At 42.3% G+C, this 20,580-nt stretch overlaps 1 protein-coding gene and 1 long non-coding RNA gene across 3 annotated transcripts in view; one reads left to right on the top strand and one right to left on the bottom strand.

The window, feature by feature from the left end:
• Positions 1-15,065, top strand: part of LOC108797874 (thyroid hormone receptor alpha) — an 82,865-nt gene extending 67,800 nt beyond the window's left edge. Inside the window, exons 6-8 of one of the 2 annotated variants that reach the window (XM_018569566.1) lie at positions 7,154-7,300; positions 8,611-8,869; positions 14,341-15,065. In XM_018569566.1, coding sequence (XP_018425068.1) covers positions 7,154-7,300; positions 8,611-8,869; positions 14,341-14,591 — 657 coding nt within the window. In that variant the 3' untranslated portion in view covers positions 14,592-15,065. The remainder of the gene's footprint in view (positions 1-7,153; positions 7,301-8,610; positions 8,870-14,340) is intronic. The other variant, XM_018569567.1, reaches the window with a different exon arrangement.
• LOC108797875 overlaps positions 13,098-20,580 on the bottom strand; it is a 21,622-nt gene continuing 14,139 nt past the window's right edge. The window contains exon 3 of the long non-coding RNA XR_001941911.1: positions 13,098-13,108. This is a non-coding gene — a long non-coding RNA (uncharacterized LOC108797875). The remainder of the gene's footprint in view (positions 13,109-20,580) is intronic.

The following is a 20,580-nucleotide window of genomic DNA, read 5'->3' as shown; positions in this document are numbered from 1 at the left end:
CCCCCCACACACACACATAACATACACGTGCACCATATTGTGGTGTACGCCAGGCACATGCGCTGCAGTGCGTTGTTAGAACGCATCGCAGTGTGATTTTTTTCTATCATAAAAAAACATTAATTTAACTGTGGCAATGCATAGCAAAGCTTTGTGACGCATTGCCGTGCGTTGTGATACCTTGTGTTGTAATTAAATATAAGCCTGTATCATTTTATCACAATACAAACACCAACACAGCGCAAAAACCATTTATAACATAAATTGCTTATTTACAGTTTTAACGTTCATTTTTTTTTATAATCCCCCTTTCCTCAGCTTCTCATTGGTGTGGCAGTATTGCTGACTTTATGTAAAATCTATAGCTGATGGTATTCTGCATAACTGTATAATGATTATACAGGAATGCAGAATACCACCAGCTATGCAGGACTGCAAATTCCAGCACTGGCGGAACTACCGGGTCACAGTTGCGACCGGGCCTTGACGTTCCGCCTGTGGGGGGGGGGCCCAGAGAGGAAGAAGATGCCGCTCCTCCCCCGCCGCTCTGCCACGTGCAGCATGTACAGGCGGCTGTGCGGCGGGGCTGGAGAGGCTGTCACTAGTCCAGCAGAGTGTACTGCAGGCACCGCCAGGCAGCACATTCTTCTGTGTCAGGACCCTCTCCTCTTAGCCCCGCCACCTGGCTGCCGAGACACAGAAGAGGGCCCTGCATGAGAGTCAGGTAAGTCTGGACCGGGAAGGGGGGGCGCGGGGGAAGGGGGATGGTGGTGGTATTCAGCATCCCCCTTTTTTTTATTATGATGTATTGCTGGGACTTTTAGTCCTGCATAGCAGGTGGTATTCTGCATTGCTGTGTAATCATTATAGAGCAATGCAGAATAGCACCAACTATGCAGGAGTACAAGTCCCAACAATGCATTATATTTTTAAGTAGGTATGCACCAGTTGGTGCCAATACTGGTCATTTTCACAAGTACTCATACTCGTGAAAATGCCCCGATACTAAACGCAGATACCGGTGTTCTGCCTAGAATACCAACCTAATCGAATTTGCCGACCTCAGCATCTGCGCTTGTGCACAGACCAGTATGATAGAGGAAACCTTGATCCGTCTGTGTGCAAACGCAGATACTGGGTTGGCGTTCTCGACAGCACACCGTCACTAAATTTTTAAACTGAAGCGGCTGCCTGAGGTCCCGCGCTTGCTGGGGACCTCGGCATCCTTCCTGTTAACCAGACAGTTTAATGTCGGCGGGGGGTTAGGGGTGGTCCTTCATAGTTTCTTGCCCTGAAGGTTCTAGTTACGCCCTGCAGTCACCCACAAACAGCTAATGTGTAAGGTAAAGTCTATAGGCTTAGAAAAATCAGTCTGTAACTGGATTGGCTGAAGAACATATTGAGAAAGTAGTGATTAATGATTGATACTCTGATTTAAGGTTATTTGTAGTGTACCCCAAGATTCAGCGTGGAGACCCTTACTTTTTAACCTCTTTATAAACCATATAGAGTTGGGGCTTGAAAATACAATTTCTCTGTTTGCAGATGACACCGAGCTATGTAGTGGAATAAAGTCCTTATACTAAGTTTCCAACTTACAAGCAGATCTGAATGCGCTGGGTGATTTAACAACTTTGTGGAAAATTCAATTTAATGTTTATAAATGTAGAGTTATGCACTTGGGGGCTAAAAACATGCATGTGTCATACCCTCTAGGGGGAGTACAACTGACGTAGGTAATAATTGCGAAGGATCTGTGAGTTCTGGTAGATCATAGACTCAATAATACCATGCAATGCAAGCTGCAGTTTCTAATGCAAGCAAAATACCTTCTTGTAATAAAGGTAGTATAGACTCCAGAGTCAGAGACATCATCTTACTCCTCTGCAAAGCTTGAGTAAGACCTCATCTGGAATATGCAGTTCAGTTTTGGGCACCAGTTCACAAAAGGATGTTGTGGAACTGGAGAGAGTGCAGGGAAGGATAACTAATGTAATAAGAGGCATGGAGCTCATTTATTCTTTTTTCTCTATTGGCTGAACTCAATGGTCTTTTTTCAACCTGACTAACTATGGGACTATCACTGTACTGTGCTGTGCGTGTGATGAACATTTCTTATTTTTCTGCCAAGGGTTGCACTCGACAACCTTCTTGATAATTGTTTAAGACTCTTTTTTTTAAAGTAGGACTCCAGGCAAACATCTAATAAATGGTTAAAATGCACTCATTTTTACTGTTTATCAACACATATATAATGTTGTCCGACTATTACTGTAGTCCACATACCGCTGTTAGTCAGTCCAATCAATCTACTACTCCCTCGTTTACCATTAATGCTTCCTGGGTTAGTTTCCTAGAAGGCAGTGATGGTGCTGATTTATTGCCCAATGAGGAAGCTGGAGGCAGACAACTGAAGATGATTTGCTTAAAGCTGAACTACAGGAACACATGTAAATACACAAATTAAATACATATATAGTAGCTGTTTTACTTGCCAAAGGATTTGTATTTCTGTCCATCAGGTCCAGAGATATACACAGCCCTGTTTGGCAGGGATGGAGACCTGGTTTTTCTATGATGCGCTGCTATTACTTTAACAGGTCTCAACCATCAGTCTGAAGCAGTGGTTGAGAGATTTACAAATCCAAATCACATGAAGACAATGGGGGAACAATTTAGTGAACTGGAACAGGACAGAGAGATGGAAGAATGATGTCCTGTTTGAAGTGAAAGGCAGAAAGTACCTTACGCATGAAGCAAGTTGTGGACCCCAACACCCCTTTGTCCCTATGCAAAACCAGAAAGGGTTATGCAGGATAAAACTGCCATTTCATATACTTGCCTCGCAGAGGTGAAACCTACACGAAATACCACATTGTGGGTGAGAGTAGAGGGAGGAATGTCTCTAGTGGGTTTAAACAGTGGTTTCTGAAGTGCAATGAGAACCATATTCAGATCCCGGGGAACGAACAGGGAAAGCCACATGGGGACTCTCCGAACAAAGGTCTTAATCACGAAGTTTCTGAAACAAAATAGAAAGGGCAGAAACCTAGCTCTTGATAGTGCGAATATCCAAATGTTGGTCCAGGCATAGCTGCAGGAAGGAGAGGATTTGTCCCCATGGAGATACTCCTAGGGTGGATGCCCTAAGACTTACATCAAGTGAAGTATGCCTTCCACATCCAGTCATAGACCTTATGAGGATTATACTTCTTAGCTTTTAGTATAATAGGAATCACAGTTTTATAGATGCCCCTGTCTCTCAAAACCTAGGCTTCAATAGCCATGATGTTAAAGCCAGCAACCGTAAAGTATGATGGTAAATAGGTCTTTGAGACATAAGATCCTGATGATCGGAGAGAGCCCTTGGTGCGTCCACTAGCAGTCTTACTAGGTTGGCATACTACATCAGCCTGGGCCAGTCTGGAACAATGAGTATCACTGAAATGCCCTCAGTCTCAATCCCCAAGCAGATGAGGAAGAAGTTTCAGGGAAGGAAAGACATTGCAGGAAGTAGCCTTTCTAACTTTAAGCATAATACGAGTCACTGTTTCAGAGATGCCCCTGTCTCTCAAAACCTGGGCTTCAACAATCTTGATGTTAAAGCTGGCACAAAGCATGAAAAAAAAGATCCTGATGATCTTCAAAAGCCCATGAAGCATCTGCCAGAAGTCCTACCAGGTTGGCTTACCACATCTTCCTGGGCCAGTCCAGAGCAATGAGGATCACTAAAATGCCCTCTATCTCGATCCTGTGAAGAAGATGAGGAAAAAGTATAAAGGGAGAAAGCCATACATAAGGGTGTACTGACCCCACTGAGCCAACAGAGCATCCACTGCTTCTGCTAAAGGATCCCTGTACTTGCAGACAAACCTGCCCAGTTTATTGTTGAACCTGGAGGCTAGGTGGCTCACATCCAGCATCCCCCACCCACAACACAGGTCCTGAATCTCCAGGTGTAGGGACCACTGCTCTAGATCCAGGTGCTTTGAGCTGAGGAAGTCTGCCTGCCAGTTTATGGATGGGGATGTACTGGGTGGACAAGGCTGGAACATGAAATTCTGTCCAGGTCAGGATCCAATCTACCTTTCTTGCAGTGTCATCATGGTTGATGTACACCTCCACTGTGGAGTTGCCTAAATCCGGATCAGATAGCCCTCTGGAGGGAGCCTGGACACTTCCAGAATCACAGGGGAAATGGACCGCCTTTGTGCAAAATCCTCCAGGCTCCATAGAGAAAGAGTTGGAAAAAGTGGGTGAAATGGTAAAGTCTTTGAGGCTTTAGGAGTTTCCGAGGACCCAAGACCGGAAACAGGATAATCCTCTAATTTGAGTGATGTACACCCATCGAAAAGAACCAAAACACTCTCCTTTTAAATTTGAGTAATAGCAGTGGACTGAGAGTCCCCCAGGGACAAGCTCATCAGTCAAGACTGGAGCGACACATAAGGGTTTCAGCGGCAGATAGTTTAGAAGCCACCAAGTATAACCTGAAGGTTAAAGACTTCCTGTGTCCCTCAAAGGAAGACAAATTCAATAAATGTAAAGATGTATCAATGAATACAGAGCTGCATTAAGCAGTGTCTTTTATATCTACCCGGAGTTCATCATTAATGAGAAAATAGGTGTGTCACCTGCAGTGGATAATGTGTGTAAATCTCAAGACTGGCTCTACAGAATTACAAATCCTTTGGAGGGAAAAACACTAAATAAATGCATTTCAACTGTGTAATTATTTTTGGGTAATCTGCTACAAACAAAAGCACCTTTGTGAGTACCCTAATAGGGAAGACACCTTTCTCTGAATCCTAGTCTGCAGACAAGTTCACAGGAAATTATGTTTTCACCATGAAGCTGAATACGTTCCGCTTTACTGTTCTAGTCCAAGTTTGTGATCCAGAAGTCATCACCCATCTTAGGCTTTTTACACTACTATTTAGTTTTGTGACAGATTGACATTTTGTATACCAGGATATGTGCATCCTATTGCATGGCAACCAATGAAACCGCAGGAATTCAGTTCAGTCAGAAAGGAGAAAGATAATCTGATTGGTTGCTGTGGGTTATTGCACTGTTCACATTGCTTTTGCCTCCTTCAGAATAGGGGTTCATGTTTGCCTAATATTCCATTCCATACATTTGAAGCAATCAAAACAATCCTGATAACTGTTATTTAGTTGTCATGGGTTACTGAGCTTTGCACACCGCACCTTCACTAAATCAATGGCGCTGTGTGTCAGTGTCTATATGTTTGCTGTGTTACCTGTCTCTCTGTGATAACAGCCAGTACTTCTGTCTGACCATGAAGCAGTGTATTAAAGTCATTCTTCCTTGCAGCAGTGCATCTTAATTATATTACTGGTACAAGGCCAGCTGTTGGCCCAAGTAACTTGTAATACAATACTTGATGCCCAGGCAGCATTGATTTGATCATGGATTCCTGTACATTCAAGATCAGTGGACTTCTAGCAGGCCTCTGCATGACGCACACATGTAAATTCTGTCAGAGAAGGATAGAAGCAGCTGGGAGCAGCGGCAGCTCCTTCCCTCCCTCCCTTCTTCCCATGTTGTCTCCTCTCTCCCTCCTTTCCCCGTCACGTGGATGGTACACACTTACTTTTCCTTGCTGCTCTCCCATCTTGTTGAGCAGCACCCCCTGCTGGATTTATAGCAGGCCAGCTGATGGACCACTGAGGTTTTCTTTTTCATACTGTGAAGAGGGACTTTTGATCATCCTTGAAGCCTAGCTCCAGCTCTCTCATATTTCTTTGCTGTAAACCAGGGTTTTATTAACTTCTGATATTGCAGATTTTAAGTATTAATTTTGCCCATATGGATGATAATTTATAAAAATATTGTATTTGTTGCTGGTAGATTTCATCCAATTCTCAGGGAAAACTCAGTTACACATAGTGATCTATGTGTTGAGTCCCTCTATGGCAAAAAATTATTGTGAACATATGCAACTTGACACAGTAGACCAACCTTTTTATTACAAAGGAACCCTTAGAAATAACGTTCAGGTCCCAAGGAACCCCTGCTAAAAATTACTTTATTTACAGCTCACAGTGCATTAGCATGAACTTTAAGGATAAGGAATGTGGCAAACTTTGGTTATTTGACACCGAATTTTAATAACAATGAAATTAATAAAAGAATTATAATTTATTATGTTTTCACTTTATTGCTATCACACAGGGGATAACAAGCTCCTATGTGATAGCGTTTGGAGGTGACAGGTTCTCTTATAGAGCCTATTAGACCCCTGATGCCTCCCTTGGCCTCCAATACAGGGAATTGAGAACAGCATTGTGCCTGATCTCCTGTGTAACAGGCACTTCAGCTGCCTTTGTGACAGCTGCGAGCACAGACTCACTGACTCACTGATCACAGACTCACCTGACTCACTGATCACCGTGCAGATCAGGTAATGAAAGTTCCCCGGTTTGCTCCCACTCTCCATCCTGACACTAATTATCATGGTTCCAGGTCCCCCCTCCTCTAGGGGCGCCACCGCCACCTATGCAGGCTGGTACAAGTACAGCCACCAGATCACTTGTACAAAACGAGAATCGCCTGCTAAAAAAAACAATACCAAGATCATGTCTGCAAGCAACCGGCCAGTCCTGAAGTACTTCGTAAATACAGTAACAGAAAGAAATGTTGCAATTACAATCTACTACCTATATCATTTCTGATTGCTTGAGAGCTACCTTCACAGACTCAGGCCAGCAGAAAGATTGCCGTGTTAACATTCAACTTGTTTGCACTCTGTACCATAAGTGCTTGGGTGTGAGCTAAAGGAAGGCATCTGCTCCACATTCCTGCTTGATTCAGTGCCTTTAATGAGCATTAAAAAGCATCTTATAAAATTACAAATTACACTCATATTGATAAAAGAAACAAATGTGCATGCATTTTATTTTTGGAGCCAGAAAGCATTGCAAGAGTTATCAGTGGATACCCAGTGAACACCCATTGAGTCAGTAATGTAGAATGTGTACAGCAAGTGAAGTCAGAGAGAATTCAGAACTCCTGATTTGTAGTGGGCCAATTCTCAGGAAATATTTTCACTATTTAACTCCTTTGCATTTTATACTTATGATTTTACCACACTGAATGTCTTTTTTTCCCCCTTGTATGCTAACCTTAGCCTGAAGATATAGGACAGAATCCAATGGCATCCATGGCAGACAATGATAAAGTTGACCTGGAAGCATTCAGTGAGTTCACCAAAATAATCACGCCTGCGATCACACGAGTGGTGGACTTTGCTAAGAAGCTGCCCATGTTCTCAGAGGTAAGTGCTAGATATTAAACCAGTATAGGCACAGGGAGATGGACAAAGGTCCGCACAAAATGTGTGCAGATTCCTGTTACTGTGCAATGGCTATTCTCCCTGGACTTGGGGACTAACGTGACCTTGGATCACCAAAACACAAGGGAATTTATCAAAACTGGAGCAGATGTGCAATGTGCATGGCAACCAGTCAGCATCAAATCTTAACTGATCAAACTGAAGAGAGAAGCTGATCGGTTGTCATGCACAGCTGCTCCAGATTTTGTCTGCTCCAGTTGATAAATTCCCCTCATCGCTGTCTGGTAAGCAAATTCATGATCCCCTGTCCCACCTAACCTTGTTAAAATGCAGTAATAGTTGCTTTCTGCTGATATGTCTCCTAGTGTCTAAGCCATTCAATGTCGTCCATGTGTAGTTCTGTATAACGTGGATCAGGCCTCACTTGCCAGCCTGTATACAATTTGTAAAATTAGACACATAAGCAAACTTGGTGGTACCTGATTTTTAATGGTACATGTTTCATTGTATAGTTTTACTAAGAGGTCAATTAAAGTTGCACACTTTTTCTTCTATCTACAGACCTGTACAACTCTCTGTTACAATTGTTTAACTGATTTTTATGTGGAAATGCCCTTATCTTTTCATGTTAATGGGCCCCTTGCCCTTCTCCAATGCTGGCATAAACAAGTATCAGCCACAACCATAAACTCAAATGTCCTCAGACAGACTTGAAATGCTTGAAGAAGAGAGGGGATATTTCTGTTAGAATACAAAGTGCACTGGTAGCTGAGTAAAGCTATGGTGCCTATTAGGCCTGGTTCACACCTGGGCGTTTTGTAGCGCGTTCGAACGCTCTGCAAAACGCTCAAACACCGAAATCCCATTATTTCCTATGGGTATGGTTCACACCTGGGCGTATTACAGGCCGTATGAACGCGCTACAAAACGCCGAACGCAAAGAAGAGCAGGAGCTTCTTTGGGGCGTTTTTGTCGCGCGTTTCCATTGGGATACAGCCAAGTAGCCAAAGTAGCGACTTGCGACAAACGCACATATTCGATACGCCTATGTGTGAACCCAGCCTTAGACACACATGAAAATGTAGGTTGTAAGTCTGTGTGACTGAACATCTATTTCTGTTACTTCACTTGGTCTTTAAAGTTAATTTCAGAAAGGGTTTGGAAGAATTTTATGAATGATTATATTGAAGCAGGCCTGTGTCTCTTTGCATTTTTGTCTCATGAGGTCCACCTATATTAGTTACTTTTATGTTATTTCCATATGTTTATGTTCCCTGTACCTTTGATTGCAGCTACCCTGTGAAGACCAGATCATCCTGTTGAAAGGATGCTGTATGGAGATCATGTCTCTCCGAGCTGCTGTGCGTTATGATCCAGACAGTGAGACTCTGACACTGAGCGGTGAGATGGCAGTGAAGCGAGAACAACTAAAGAATGGTGGACTTGGGGTGGTCTCAGATGCTATATTTGACTTAGGAAGATCTTTGTCTGCATTTAATTTGGATGACACGGAAGTGGCTCTGCTGCAGGCTGTCCTGCTCATGTCCTCAGGTGCGTGCAGTATCTTAGCGCAAGTGTTTGTTCAATCACTGTCTATACATATGCTTGGACTAGCAACATAGCAGTTCTGGTGTTTGCCAAACAACTTTGTTTTTCTGAGACTTTGGATTGCTAAAAATGTATTAAGGAAGAACTGTAGCTTTATATACACACAGACACACACACACACACACAATTGTAATAAAAGATTTGTGAATTTTCTAAACATATGCACAATGGCTCCTGAAAAGGAAGTACTTTGGCTCTCATTACGCAGAGCCTGGCATAGTTAGTCTTCAAGAAAAGTAGAAATGGCATAGATCCACAAAGTGTCCCTAACTTCTAAAGTATTGCCCCAACAACACTCTGCCGTGGCATGTGTAGAAATGTGGGAACTCCATTGTGGTAAATTCACCACCAAAATCCCTAAGAAATGTAAGAATGGTAGGTGATGGTACACTTTGTGTGGCTGCTAGCTGTTAAACCCAGCTATTCGTGAAAGCTTTGGTCCTCCTTAACGAACAGAAACCAATCAGTGTGATTTTGCACGATAAGATCACTATGTCAACCTTGACATAGGTCCCAATTTGTAGAGGGTTCACACTGTTCACTCGGCATCACTATCACTAGATGGAGCCGAGGAGCACGTACTCCTCACCTCCATCTAGCAGTACTAATGTCGAGCAAATGGTGTTCACCCAAAAAGCCAGGTTTGTAGAGGCCACTGTAGTCTGTAGAATTAAAGTATTGAAAAAATGTAACAAAAATATATTTTTATAGAGCCATCTTTGTCTGTTTGTCAGCCTATAATAACAAATAGAGCAGAGTTCTCATTAAATTTAGTCAGTGTTAAACTCAAGTTAACCAGCACATACTGATGCTGCTAAATTTGGCCTGAATATTTAGGCTGCAGTGATCCCTGGGCAGGAGTGGGTTAAACACAGGATATACAGTGAATGCTGAAATTAGTAAATAGTACCTTTGAACACCTTGACATGTAATTATACTGTGTAAATGTGCATTATGCATCTTCAAAAACTATTTCTGTACCATGCCCCTCTTATTGTATAAGTCCAACTGACATCACAGCGCAGAGCAGGAGAGATTTTCACTGAATTATGCGAGGTGAGCTCATTTCTTTCCCGCTTCAGAACCACTCAGCTATGTTGTGTTGAGGTAGACCAGTGACCACAAAGGCCTGCGATAAAGTTAAGATTTGTACACATGTACCTGATAGAGGCCTGGTAACGTGCTATGCAGGATTTTCGTTTTTCAAAGTTTTTATTGGTTTCCATAAGATATAACATATTTTAATTCAAGCTTTTAACAAATGTGTCCAAAACATTAATTCCCCGCATCCCCCAACCCTTACATAGGCTATCCAAAAGCTATCACCAAAAGAAAAGAAAGGGGGAGAACCAGTTGCGTTATTAACCTTCAGCTTTGCCCCTGCCCCCGTTCTCCTCTATAGGCTTGCCCTTCCATTCGGTCACTTCTAGCTTTGGGGATGCGGGGTCTCTCAAAAAAGGGTAGAGGAGCTTTCGCTAAATGGAAACTTATGGAAAACTTTTTAATATACAAAACAAAAACAACAAACACGAAGGGGGAAAGGCCAAAAAAAAAAGAAAATAATCTTATTATGTAAAGGAAAGACAATACCTAAGAGATTATAATTTCCTAGTTTCCTAGGAGCGGGATAGATAAATTTAAGTTAAGGAATCAGAGATAATGGTATGAGCATTTAAGATCCCTTGGTATTTCAACCAAGGCGCCCATACTGCTTCAAATTTTGCATAGTTATCCTGCAAGATGCTAGATAGTTTCTCATGGATCATGATCAAATTCACTTTAGACAGCAACAGAGAGAATGGGACCTTTTCCGCTTTCCAGGACCGAGCTATTGAAATCTTAGCCGCCAGGAAAAAAAAGGAAATCTGTTTTGCTTTACGAGAGATGTCCGGGATTGATTTATTAAGTAAAGTATACTGTGATTCTCTGGGGATAAAGATCCCGAGGATCCTAGAAAGCAGAGCAAACAACTTGTTCCAGAAAGGTCGTAGTCCTGGGCACTGCCACCAGACATGGAGCATGGTGCCTTGCTGTTTACAGCCCCTAAAGCATAACGAGCTGACACCTGGGCCCATCTTCGCTAATTTTGTTGGCACAAGATACCATCGAGAAAATACCTTGTATTTGGCTTCTAGAAGAGAAACATTTAACAGTCCCTTAGTCGATCTTTTAGAGCACTGTTGCCATTCTTCTAATGAGAGTGGTGTCCCTATTTCCAATTCCCAGGCTACCATATAAGCCGTTTTAGTGAATGATCCTAGTTGGGCTTCATAGATCAGGGACGTTCCTCCCCTTTGACCTAACCCACCTAGGCACCACCGTTCATATTGTGTTGGCAACAGGGCTCCAGTCTCGGGTATGGGTAGGGTAGATAGGAAGTGATTGATTTGTCTAAATCTGAAATATTCACAGTGAGGCATCTTGAGGGTGTTTAAACAGTAGTGGTATGTGATTGGTTTGTGAAATTTGATAAAATCCCCAATCCTATACAGTCCTTCGTCTATCCACCATTTAACTGTTACTTGCTATGCAGGATTTTCACAAAAAGCGTTTTAGGTTTTGTGAAATTTCATTGAATATGTGGCTATTATAAATATACCTTTTTGAATGTTTTTTTTTTTTTAATGTAATCAGATTTGTCAGTTTTGTGGGGAGAAAGGGAGAGTTTGATTCCCTGCTGTCTGTAATGAATGGGATGAGCATTATATATTTAACAAAGCAAACTATATATAGATTCAAAACAGCGACACTGTATCATTTTGTCCTAAAGTGAATCCTTGATATAAATATTCAGTGCATTCAGAAAATATTCAGACTCCCTTTACTTTTTTCAATTTTGTTATGTTGCAGCCTGATACTACAGTTGTTTCCTCATTAATCTACACTCATGTCAGGCCGGGTAACTGGGCCAGGAGTGGAACCCCTTGGCAGGGACGAAAACAAGTCCAAGATCGCAGTATCAAAAGGTTAATCCAATAGAGTAATCGAGTCCAGGTCCGGGTCGTGGCAGGCAGCAAGATTCGTAGGCGAAGGGTCAGGCGAAAGGGTCGGTAGCCGGGAAGTATGATCAACAGATAGGTTCACAAGAGGGAGCTGGGTGTTCACCATGAGGTAGAATAACTCAGCAATGAGTCAAGGCTCTGACCAGCTTTATATACACAGGGAACCCAGGACCGCCCCCTGGCTGCCAGGGCAACCAGGAAGCTTCCTCAGTCAGGAGCCAATCACAAGGCCGAGGGCAGTTGGTGAGTGCTGGAATCCTCCCCCAGCCTGAGTAGCACCTGGAACGTGGGGTGGCGCACTACGCGCACGCTCCCGGGCACGCGCGCGCTGCGTGCGTACCGCACACTCGTCTCGCGCATGCGCACCGGCAATCCCAGCGCTAGATGCCCTGCCAGGAGGAGGAGGAGCCCGTGCCCGATGCCCGCGCCGGCGAGCCTGGTGAGGAACGGACCCCCTGGGTCCCTGACAACTCAATACCCCATAATGACAAATTGAAAACAGAATCTTACAAATGTCTGTAAATTTATGAAAAAGGAATAACTGTAATATCACATTGGCATAAGTATTCAGAGCCTTTTACTTGAAATTTAGCTCAGGTGCCTCCCATTTCTCTTGATCGTTGCTGAGATGTTTCTACAACTTGGATTGGAGTCCATGGGAGGTAAATTACATTGATTGGACATGATTTGGAAAGGCGCGCACCTCTCTATAGAAGGCCTCACAGCTGACAATGCATACTGTATCAGAGCATACTTACAATGCATACTGTATCAGAGCATACTTACAATGCATACTGTATATGAGCAGAGCTCAGAGACATGATTATTGCAAGGCACAGATCTGGGGAAGGCTACAAAAAATGTCTGCTGCACTGAAGGTTCTCAAGAGCACAGTGGCCTCCATAATTCTTAAATCAAAAAAGTTTGGTACAACCAGAGCTGGTCGCCCCGGCCAAACTGAGCAATCGGGGGAGAAGGGCCTTAGTAAGAGAAGTGACCAAGAACCCGGTGGTCACTCTGACTGAGCTCCAGAGATCCTGTGTGGGGATGGGACAAAGTTCCAGAAGGACAACCATCACTGCAGCACTCCACCAATCTGACCTTTATGGCAGAGTGGAACCCTCTGCCGCAAAACACATGAAAGTCCGCTTTGAGTTTGAAAAAAGCACCTAAAAGTACTCTCAGACTGTGAAGAACAAGATTCTCTGGTCTGATGAAACCAAGATTGAACTGTTTGGCCTCAATTCTAACGTTATGATTGGAGGAAACCAGACACCGCTCATCACCTGCCTAATACCATCCCAACAGTGAAGCATGGTGGTGGCAGCATCATGCTCTGGGGGTGTTTTTCAGCAGCAGGAACTGGGAGACTGGTCAGGTTTGAGGAAAAGCTGAATGGAGCAATGTACAGAGATATGAAAACCTGTTCCACAGCGCTTAGGACCTCAGAGTGGGCCGAAGGTTCACCTTTCAACATGACAACAGTCCGAAGCACACAGACAAGGCAACACAGGAGTGGCTTAGGGACAACTCTGTGAATGTCCTAGAGTGGCCCAGCCAGAGCCCCTGACTTGAACCCTATTGAACATCTCTGGAGAGACCCGAGAATGGCTGTCCACCAACGGTCCCCATCCAGCCTGACTGAGCTTGAGAGGATTTGCAAAGAAGAATGGCAGAAAATCCCCCAATCCAGGTGTGCAAAGCTTGTCGCGTCATATCCAAAAAGACTCGAGGCTGTAATTGCTGCCAAAGGTGCTTCAACAAAGCACAGAGTAAAGTGTCTGAATACTTTGGTAAATGTGATATTTAAGTTTTTTCTTTTTAATAAATTCACAAACATTTCTAATATTCTCTGATTTCACTTTGTCATTATGGGGTACTGAGTGTAGATTAATGAGAGAAAAAAAAAAGAATTTAAACCACTGTAGTATCAGGCTGCAACATAACGAAATTGAAAAAAGTGAAGGGGGTTGGAGTACTTTCTGAATACAACGTATAGGAAAAAAATCACTTAAAGGGAACTAGTCATCCTTGTTTTACTACTTCCTGAGTCACTGACCCATAACAAACATGTACACAGTGACGTAAGGGACACCTGATATACACGTTGTGGTAAAAGGATAAAAATGGCAGTCCTAATACTTGCACCTTTTATGAAACAAGTTAACTGCAATTTCCATATCTCTGTCATGTTGGGTTGTTTTTCAGCTGGTAACTGAAAATCTGAAGTGACCCGGTCACATCCAGACCAAAATAGAATTGGCACGGTCCCTTGGACAGAAGAAAATATGCAATGGGAATCACCCTGCCATCATTTAAGATCTTAGTTTAGAACTTTGTATTTTATGTAAAGACGGTGCCAAATTGCCTTTAGCAGGATTTATTCTAATGGTAATTTTTTTTTTTCCTTAGACCGGACAGGTTTGATCTGCACGGATAAGATCGAGAAATGTCAGGAGACTTACCTCCTCGCCTTCGAACACTACATCAATCACCGCAAACACAACATTCCCCACTTCTGGCCCAAGCTCCTCATGAAAGTGACTGACTTGCGTATGATTGGAGCATGCCACGCCAGTCGCTTCCTGCACATGAAGGTTGAGTGCCCCACAGAGCTCTTCCCACCGCTCTTCCTTGAGGTGTTCGAGGACCAGGAAGTCTAAGGGGCAGTGGAGGGGGGTAGAGAGGAAAGGGAATTGCTTGGCTCTATTCCAGCATGCCATCCCTTACAAGGCTCTCATGTCCTGGGAAGGATTGAAGGGAGTGGCTGGATTGGTCCTTCTGAAATTGATGATGCCATTAAAAGCCGGCACAAGCCAGAATGGAAGCTCCCAATCTTGGCGTAATTGTACATCAGATCAACAGTTCTTCAGCCATACTCTTGGCTCAACACGAAGGAAAGAGTATTAGAGTCGCCTTTGCTTTCATTGTGATGCACCCAACAGTTTTACTATGGAAGCAATCACCTTTTTTGCATAATTTCCTTTGAAGCCAATCTGGCACACTAAGACCCTATATAATGGAGGTTTCCTTGAAAACCATCTACGTTCACCATGAGTGACATGGTCATTTCAGATATGGGATGGGTACAACATGAGTGAGACTGAAAGTTCTCTTCCTTCCCACATAAAAAAAAAGTCTGTGTGTATGTATGTGTGTATATAATATAGAGAGAGATATTTGTGTATACACACATATATATGTTATGTTTCGCTGAGAAGAAGATAAGAGCTTCAAAAGCTTGGCCTTGTTAAGCTGAGATGTTTATGCAGACTCAGGACCATCAAAAGTTGCCATGTCAGCTCCTGCCTTGGCCAAAGCTGCCCTGTCTTATGTCATGCAGTGTCAAGCTGCGACGCAAGGTTTCCCCTCGCCTTTCTGTACTATATGAACTGTCTACCTGTCCTGGTTCTGTGGGCCGAGGATTTGTTACAAAACAGAAAGCATTAATTCACTGCTCCATTTGGTGTGGTGTACTTAGAAATATCTGATTATGCTGTATATCTATACTTGTATATCTACCAGCAGGCATATGATGGCTGTACAGTTAATTAGCCATAGATGAAGGCAAAACACTGTAATGCATTAATCATGAGCTGCATGTGTAATGACGCAGTTCTGCTGCCATGTTTTATAAGCAGTAACAAAATAAAAAGTTATTTTATGTAAAAGAGCTAATAATAGCTGTACATGTATACAAATTCGTCCACATCTGGACAGATATTGCCATATTTGACCTGGCTAATCTATTGTTCTATGTTAGCAACCATTTTAGGCTAACGTTTGTGTGAGATGACTGTACATGACGTTAGCTCTGTACAGGAAACGATCCCCCCAAATAACCATATTCACCGTGTAGAATTTCTAATCTTCTATATCAGATTTATCCATGGTGCTATAAAAAGCTCTTTTATCTAAAGCAACCTGACATTTTATATTTACTGACCCACTAAGGTACCCACGGAGCTGCTATGAAGGCACAAGTATGCAGTTGCTCCATATCTCCACGCTGCCATTGGCACAAAACCAGAGAAACTATGGCCTGTTGGGTAAAATACTCAATCTGGCCATTAGTCATTCCGCTTTCATGTGGTGCCAAGATCTGCCTCATTTCATTGTCGCTCATGACTCGCATCTGAAGGTACCATTATAGACATCTAACAGAATGTGATTCTCTTTGTCAGTTATATTTTGGGCTTAGGCTATTACAAGGATTTAATTAGTGTATATGAGAATACCACACAGACATGGTACTTCTATGTGTATAGATATATATTGCACAATCAGATATCATCCCTCAAGCTCTTAAACACCTATGCAGATTGCGTTGGGTCAGTTTGCATTTCCTCCGAATTGGCGAGGCAGTTTGGGGGTTGTTGAGTTTTCTATGTGTGATGAAAGCACGCCCACGCACAGAATTCCCTCTATGGCACCCTCGGTTACGTGAAAACCACAACCCACTTGGGTCGAAAAATTGCACCAAAGTAGCCCCTCTGTCACCTCCCTTTTCCTTCTTCACTGTCATGCGGAAAACCAGACACCCTCACCAGCTAAGCAAACCAAAAATTTTCTAAGAAGCACTTTTTCAAGCGCCATTATTGCATATTTTAACCCTTCTTTTGCTGCTGTCTTGCACCATTCTCTGGATCTTTAGTAATGCAATACTTTGTGGCTTTATAAAGTTCCAGGCCTTATTGTATAGCAAGTCATATTGATGGCCTAACCCATTTTTTTGGGTTGCTTTGCAAATAGTAGGGGAGAGCCCCATTTTAATGTAGACTGTAACTATGCCCAAGTCTTTCTTCTTGCACTTTGCAAAAAAGCACTTCTTACCAATTATGATTTTCCAATTTATGTTTGAATGTTTTAGTTTTAAAATAAGCTCAACTTAAAAAAAGAAAAGCACTTATTTTGTTATTTTGTATCCCATATTTATTTTAGAAATGCTACATGGCTGTAGCTGACTCTGTGGTGCATCTTGATTATGCTTATTGTGGACAGTTTTTAGAGAACTGGTCATGAAGAAGGCTGTGTTTCTCTAGTTAGCACTTACCAAAAATGTATTTTTTTATTGATGAAAAAAAATTAAAAAAATAGTTTTGCTAGAGTCTTTGATTTACTAGTATAGGAAAAGGCGCACCAAGAAAGCAAAACTTTCTTATCCCATGGCAAGCAATTGGATGATGTTTTGGGTCATATTGGACCAATATGACCAAAGTCTCATTGGAGAGTATTTTGTGCTGTGTTATCCACACCATAAATAAACCTTCATAGCTGGGATGTAACTACACTTACAGGGACCCATAACTAGAATAATGAAACAAGCACCCTCTCCCCTGAACTGCTCTAAAGCTTGGGACTGTCCCCCATCACACCTGGAGCATTTGGGAGTTGTGTGTGCTAGGAGCCAGGAGAACAGCCAAGTCCCTCATGTCTGTGGTCGGATAGATTACAGCCATTGTGATAGTTTGTTGAACCCTCTTTGTTGTTCCCTAGGGAGATTTTAGCTGCTGCCAAAATAGTTTGGCTGATAAAGCACTTAATATGTAGTATTTTTCACAATTTAACCCCCCTACCCATTTTTTTGGGGGGGGGGTTCAACATTTTCCGCAGACAGATGCCCATCCCCAACCCTTCACTCCTAAAAGCCGAATTAACAAAGCACTTAATTATACATATGCATGTATATATGTTTCCTTTTATAAAGCCCATATATGCAGACATTTTTTGTTACAAATTTGTACACTTATTATTTGGAAGCGAGGTTGGCTCTGCAAAAGGGAATTCTGTGCCATTAGCTGGGGATACCAATGTAGAATTTGATACTGTGCTGTCACAGAGACATCAACTAAGCCCAGGTGTTCTTTTCTCCCTGAAATAATTGTTTTAGAATCTAAAGCTCAGTGGAGCAAAGCAAACTTTAGGTAGTGGTCAAAACCTTAGCAAAAAATGTTAAAATGTTTTTGCAGTCAACTGCCATAAAGAAACATGCACTCATTCACCTAAATAGTGACCATTTAGGTGACTAGGAGACAGGAGGTTGTCAAAGTAGAACAATATCTCACCAGCTAGTAGGTTCCAACATGGCCTTGTGGCTCCCAGATTAATCTTACTTGCCTGATTGACATTCTGATCGTTGTCCAATGCTGGTAGGACCATAGGAATCAAACTAGGGATATCTACTTTATATATGTAGAATGAGGAAAAAAATCACGTTTAACCACCATTTGTCCAGTCACCTGGGATTAGATGATGTCTGCTGTTCCAAGATGGGAAACCCGTTGTTAGATCATTCCACTACCAGAGAGAATTCCAAGCTGAGAACTATGAAGAAAAACTCCAAATCTATCTGCTTTCGGATATAAGCTATGGGTGATTTTGGCATATTACACCTATTAAATGCTGACTTCAGCTATTTTGATACAAAAAAAAAGCAATTTCCTAATCTATATCAAGCAATTTCTAAGGATGCAGTCATAACGTTATTTTCCCTTTCAAAAGGTGTTTTTTTCTCTCTGGTTCTGGGTGGTGCTAAGTTTTCTCGCAGCGAATTTAAAACACTCTGCATCTGTCTTACCTCAGCTGTTTAGGAAAGGAAAAAATGTTTTGTTTTTTGAAATAGTGTTTTTCTTAGTTCTGGGCTGTGTTGACGGTCAGCCTTTTGCACTGCCGACTGCCAATGTGGCCCCGAACAGCTATCTCTCTTAGCTTAACGTCTGCGGACTGGACGTTAAAAAGATAAAAAAGGTCCGGTCCACTCAGTGGACATTAAAACTTCCAGGCCTTAGAGACCTGGCTAATTAACCCAGAATCCCTTTCACCTCTGCCCTCTTGTCTGTCTCAATTTTGTCTTTGCAAACCTGTGTGCTTAGCACACTCTAAATAAGAAAACAAAAATGTGTATATATTTGTATATATGTGCTGCTGTGTGTTCACCTGTAAGGTGGCTACATCTTGTTTGTTGTTTTTTTTTCATTCTTGTAACTTTGTTTAATTTACTTTTATTGCCCCTTTGCTGCCGAAAAACTCTCAAAAAGGCACTTGAGATGGATGCAGGCTTGTTCTTTTCTTTTAGAATACGGCTGGAGGGAAGGTAAAACTAGAAGAAAGATCAACAAGGAGTTGGTTGGTTCTTGCAACAGGTAGCAATACTGAGTACCTCAGTAGCCTTGTAGTTACCCTGTTGTTTATCTGCATATTGGGTTACAGGAACATATCCTAACTGAGAGATCTCGCATTAACTCTTTGCTCTCGACTTCACAAAGGAGTCTCCGTGCCTGTTATACTCACCCGCTTACTACAGGATGGTTTTCTTGATGGGTTCGCGATTGAAGTTGGGAGCCATCAGCTGAGAACACTTGTTTAGCTGTTAGGAAGGACATTTTTATGACCAGTAGGGCTATGCGAATGATATTCAGTCTTTGAATTCAGAAACCCACCAGCTTCTTATGGGGGCATATCTCCAATACTTCACTAGGGTGTTCTCCCAACAATACAGCTTGGACTGACACTTTTTTTGGGGGGGGAGGTGACACTGACCACAACCTGCAGCCTGTTTTCTTCCTGTCCAGCCCTGATCTCTGGTCACACCTCTAGTACATCAAAAAAGAGATTCATGAAGGGCACATCAGTGAAGATCTGAGGCCACCACATCTCTAGTGAAGGCAACGACTCTGAAGATTAGCCAGCTTCCTCATGACTAGCGGCACACAAAATCTCAAGGCTGAATGATGTTGAACCTTTTGCAATGTCAGGATTGTGGACCTCCCCTAATGCCAACTTCTTAACACTACATGTAACTCTCTCTGAGATATTTCTTTTTTTTTTTCCGTACATTCATTATGTTATCAGAGAAATCGATTAAACTGACAGTAAATGGAGGCGGCTTAATTTGCACGCCAGGAATGAGGAGGTGAGTTAAAAACACCATGCTCACGCTCCCACCTCGCACACATACACTTTACTCACACCGAGATTAAACCAGGAAGATGTTTATTTGTTACTTTTTTTCTCATACACTCATACCTCAACCACCGCAACCCTTCTCTGTCTCTATCCTGCCGACCTCGCTATGGTGGCTCAGGGTGAGAACTTCGTATTCAGAACTCAGTGGACTATCAATTCTCACCAGCTGAAAAAGCTAAAGCGGCGTCTCTACAGAAAATATCCACAGGAGTGGACAGATGGGACATTCACTGAACTTCAGTAATTAAAAATCAAAAAAATAGATAAAGAGCAGGGGGGATACCAAAAACCTCTCTTCATATTTCTATCTACAGCATTAAAAAAAAAAAAAAAAACGAAAAGAAAAGAAAAAAAACCCACAAGGACTGTCTCAACCACAGATGATTGATCCTACAGACCTCAACAGTGTGCCTCCTCCAGCCCCATGCAACTCAAAGAAAAACAAGGATTTGATAACAAGAACTTTTTTTTAAATAATTTTAGATGACCTTATTACCTTTCAAAGTAATTTAATGGGGTTTCTTTTTTGTTTTGATTCCTTATTAACCCCAAATTTGTGATTTGTGGGGTAAAACACTTTGGGTTAAACAGATCTTAGCCATAATTTACAAAACCGTTTTACAGGAGAGTGGGTTGTCTTTAAAACTTTTAAGTGTTTTTTTTTTTTCTTTTATCATAGGACAGGAG

This window comes from Nanorana parkeri, unplaced genomic scaffold, assembly GCF_000935625.1.
Source record: "Nanorana parkeri isolate BGI_ZX_2015 unplaced genomic scaffold, ASM93562v1 scaffold1358, whole genome shotgun sequence".
In the NCBI taxonomy this organism is placed as follows: domain Eukaryota; kingdom Metazoa; phylum Chordata; class Amphibia; order Anura; family Dicroglossidae; genus Nanorana; species Nanorana parkeri.
This window is presented reverse-complemented; position numbering and strand designations above follow the sequence as displayed.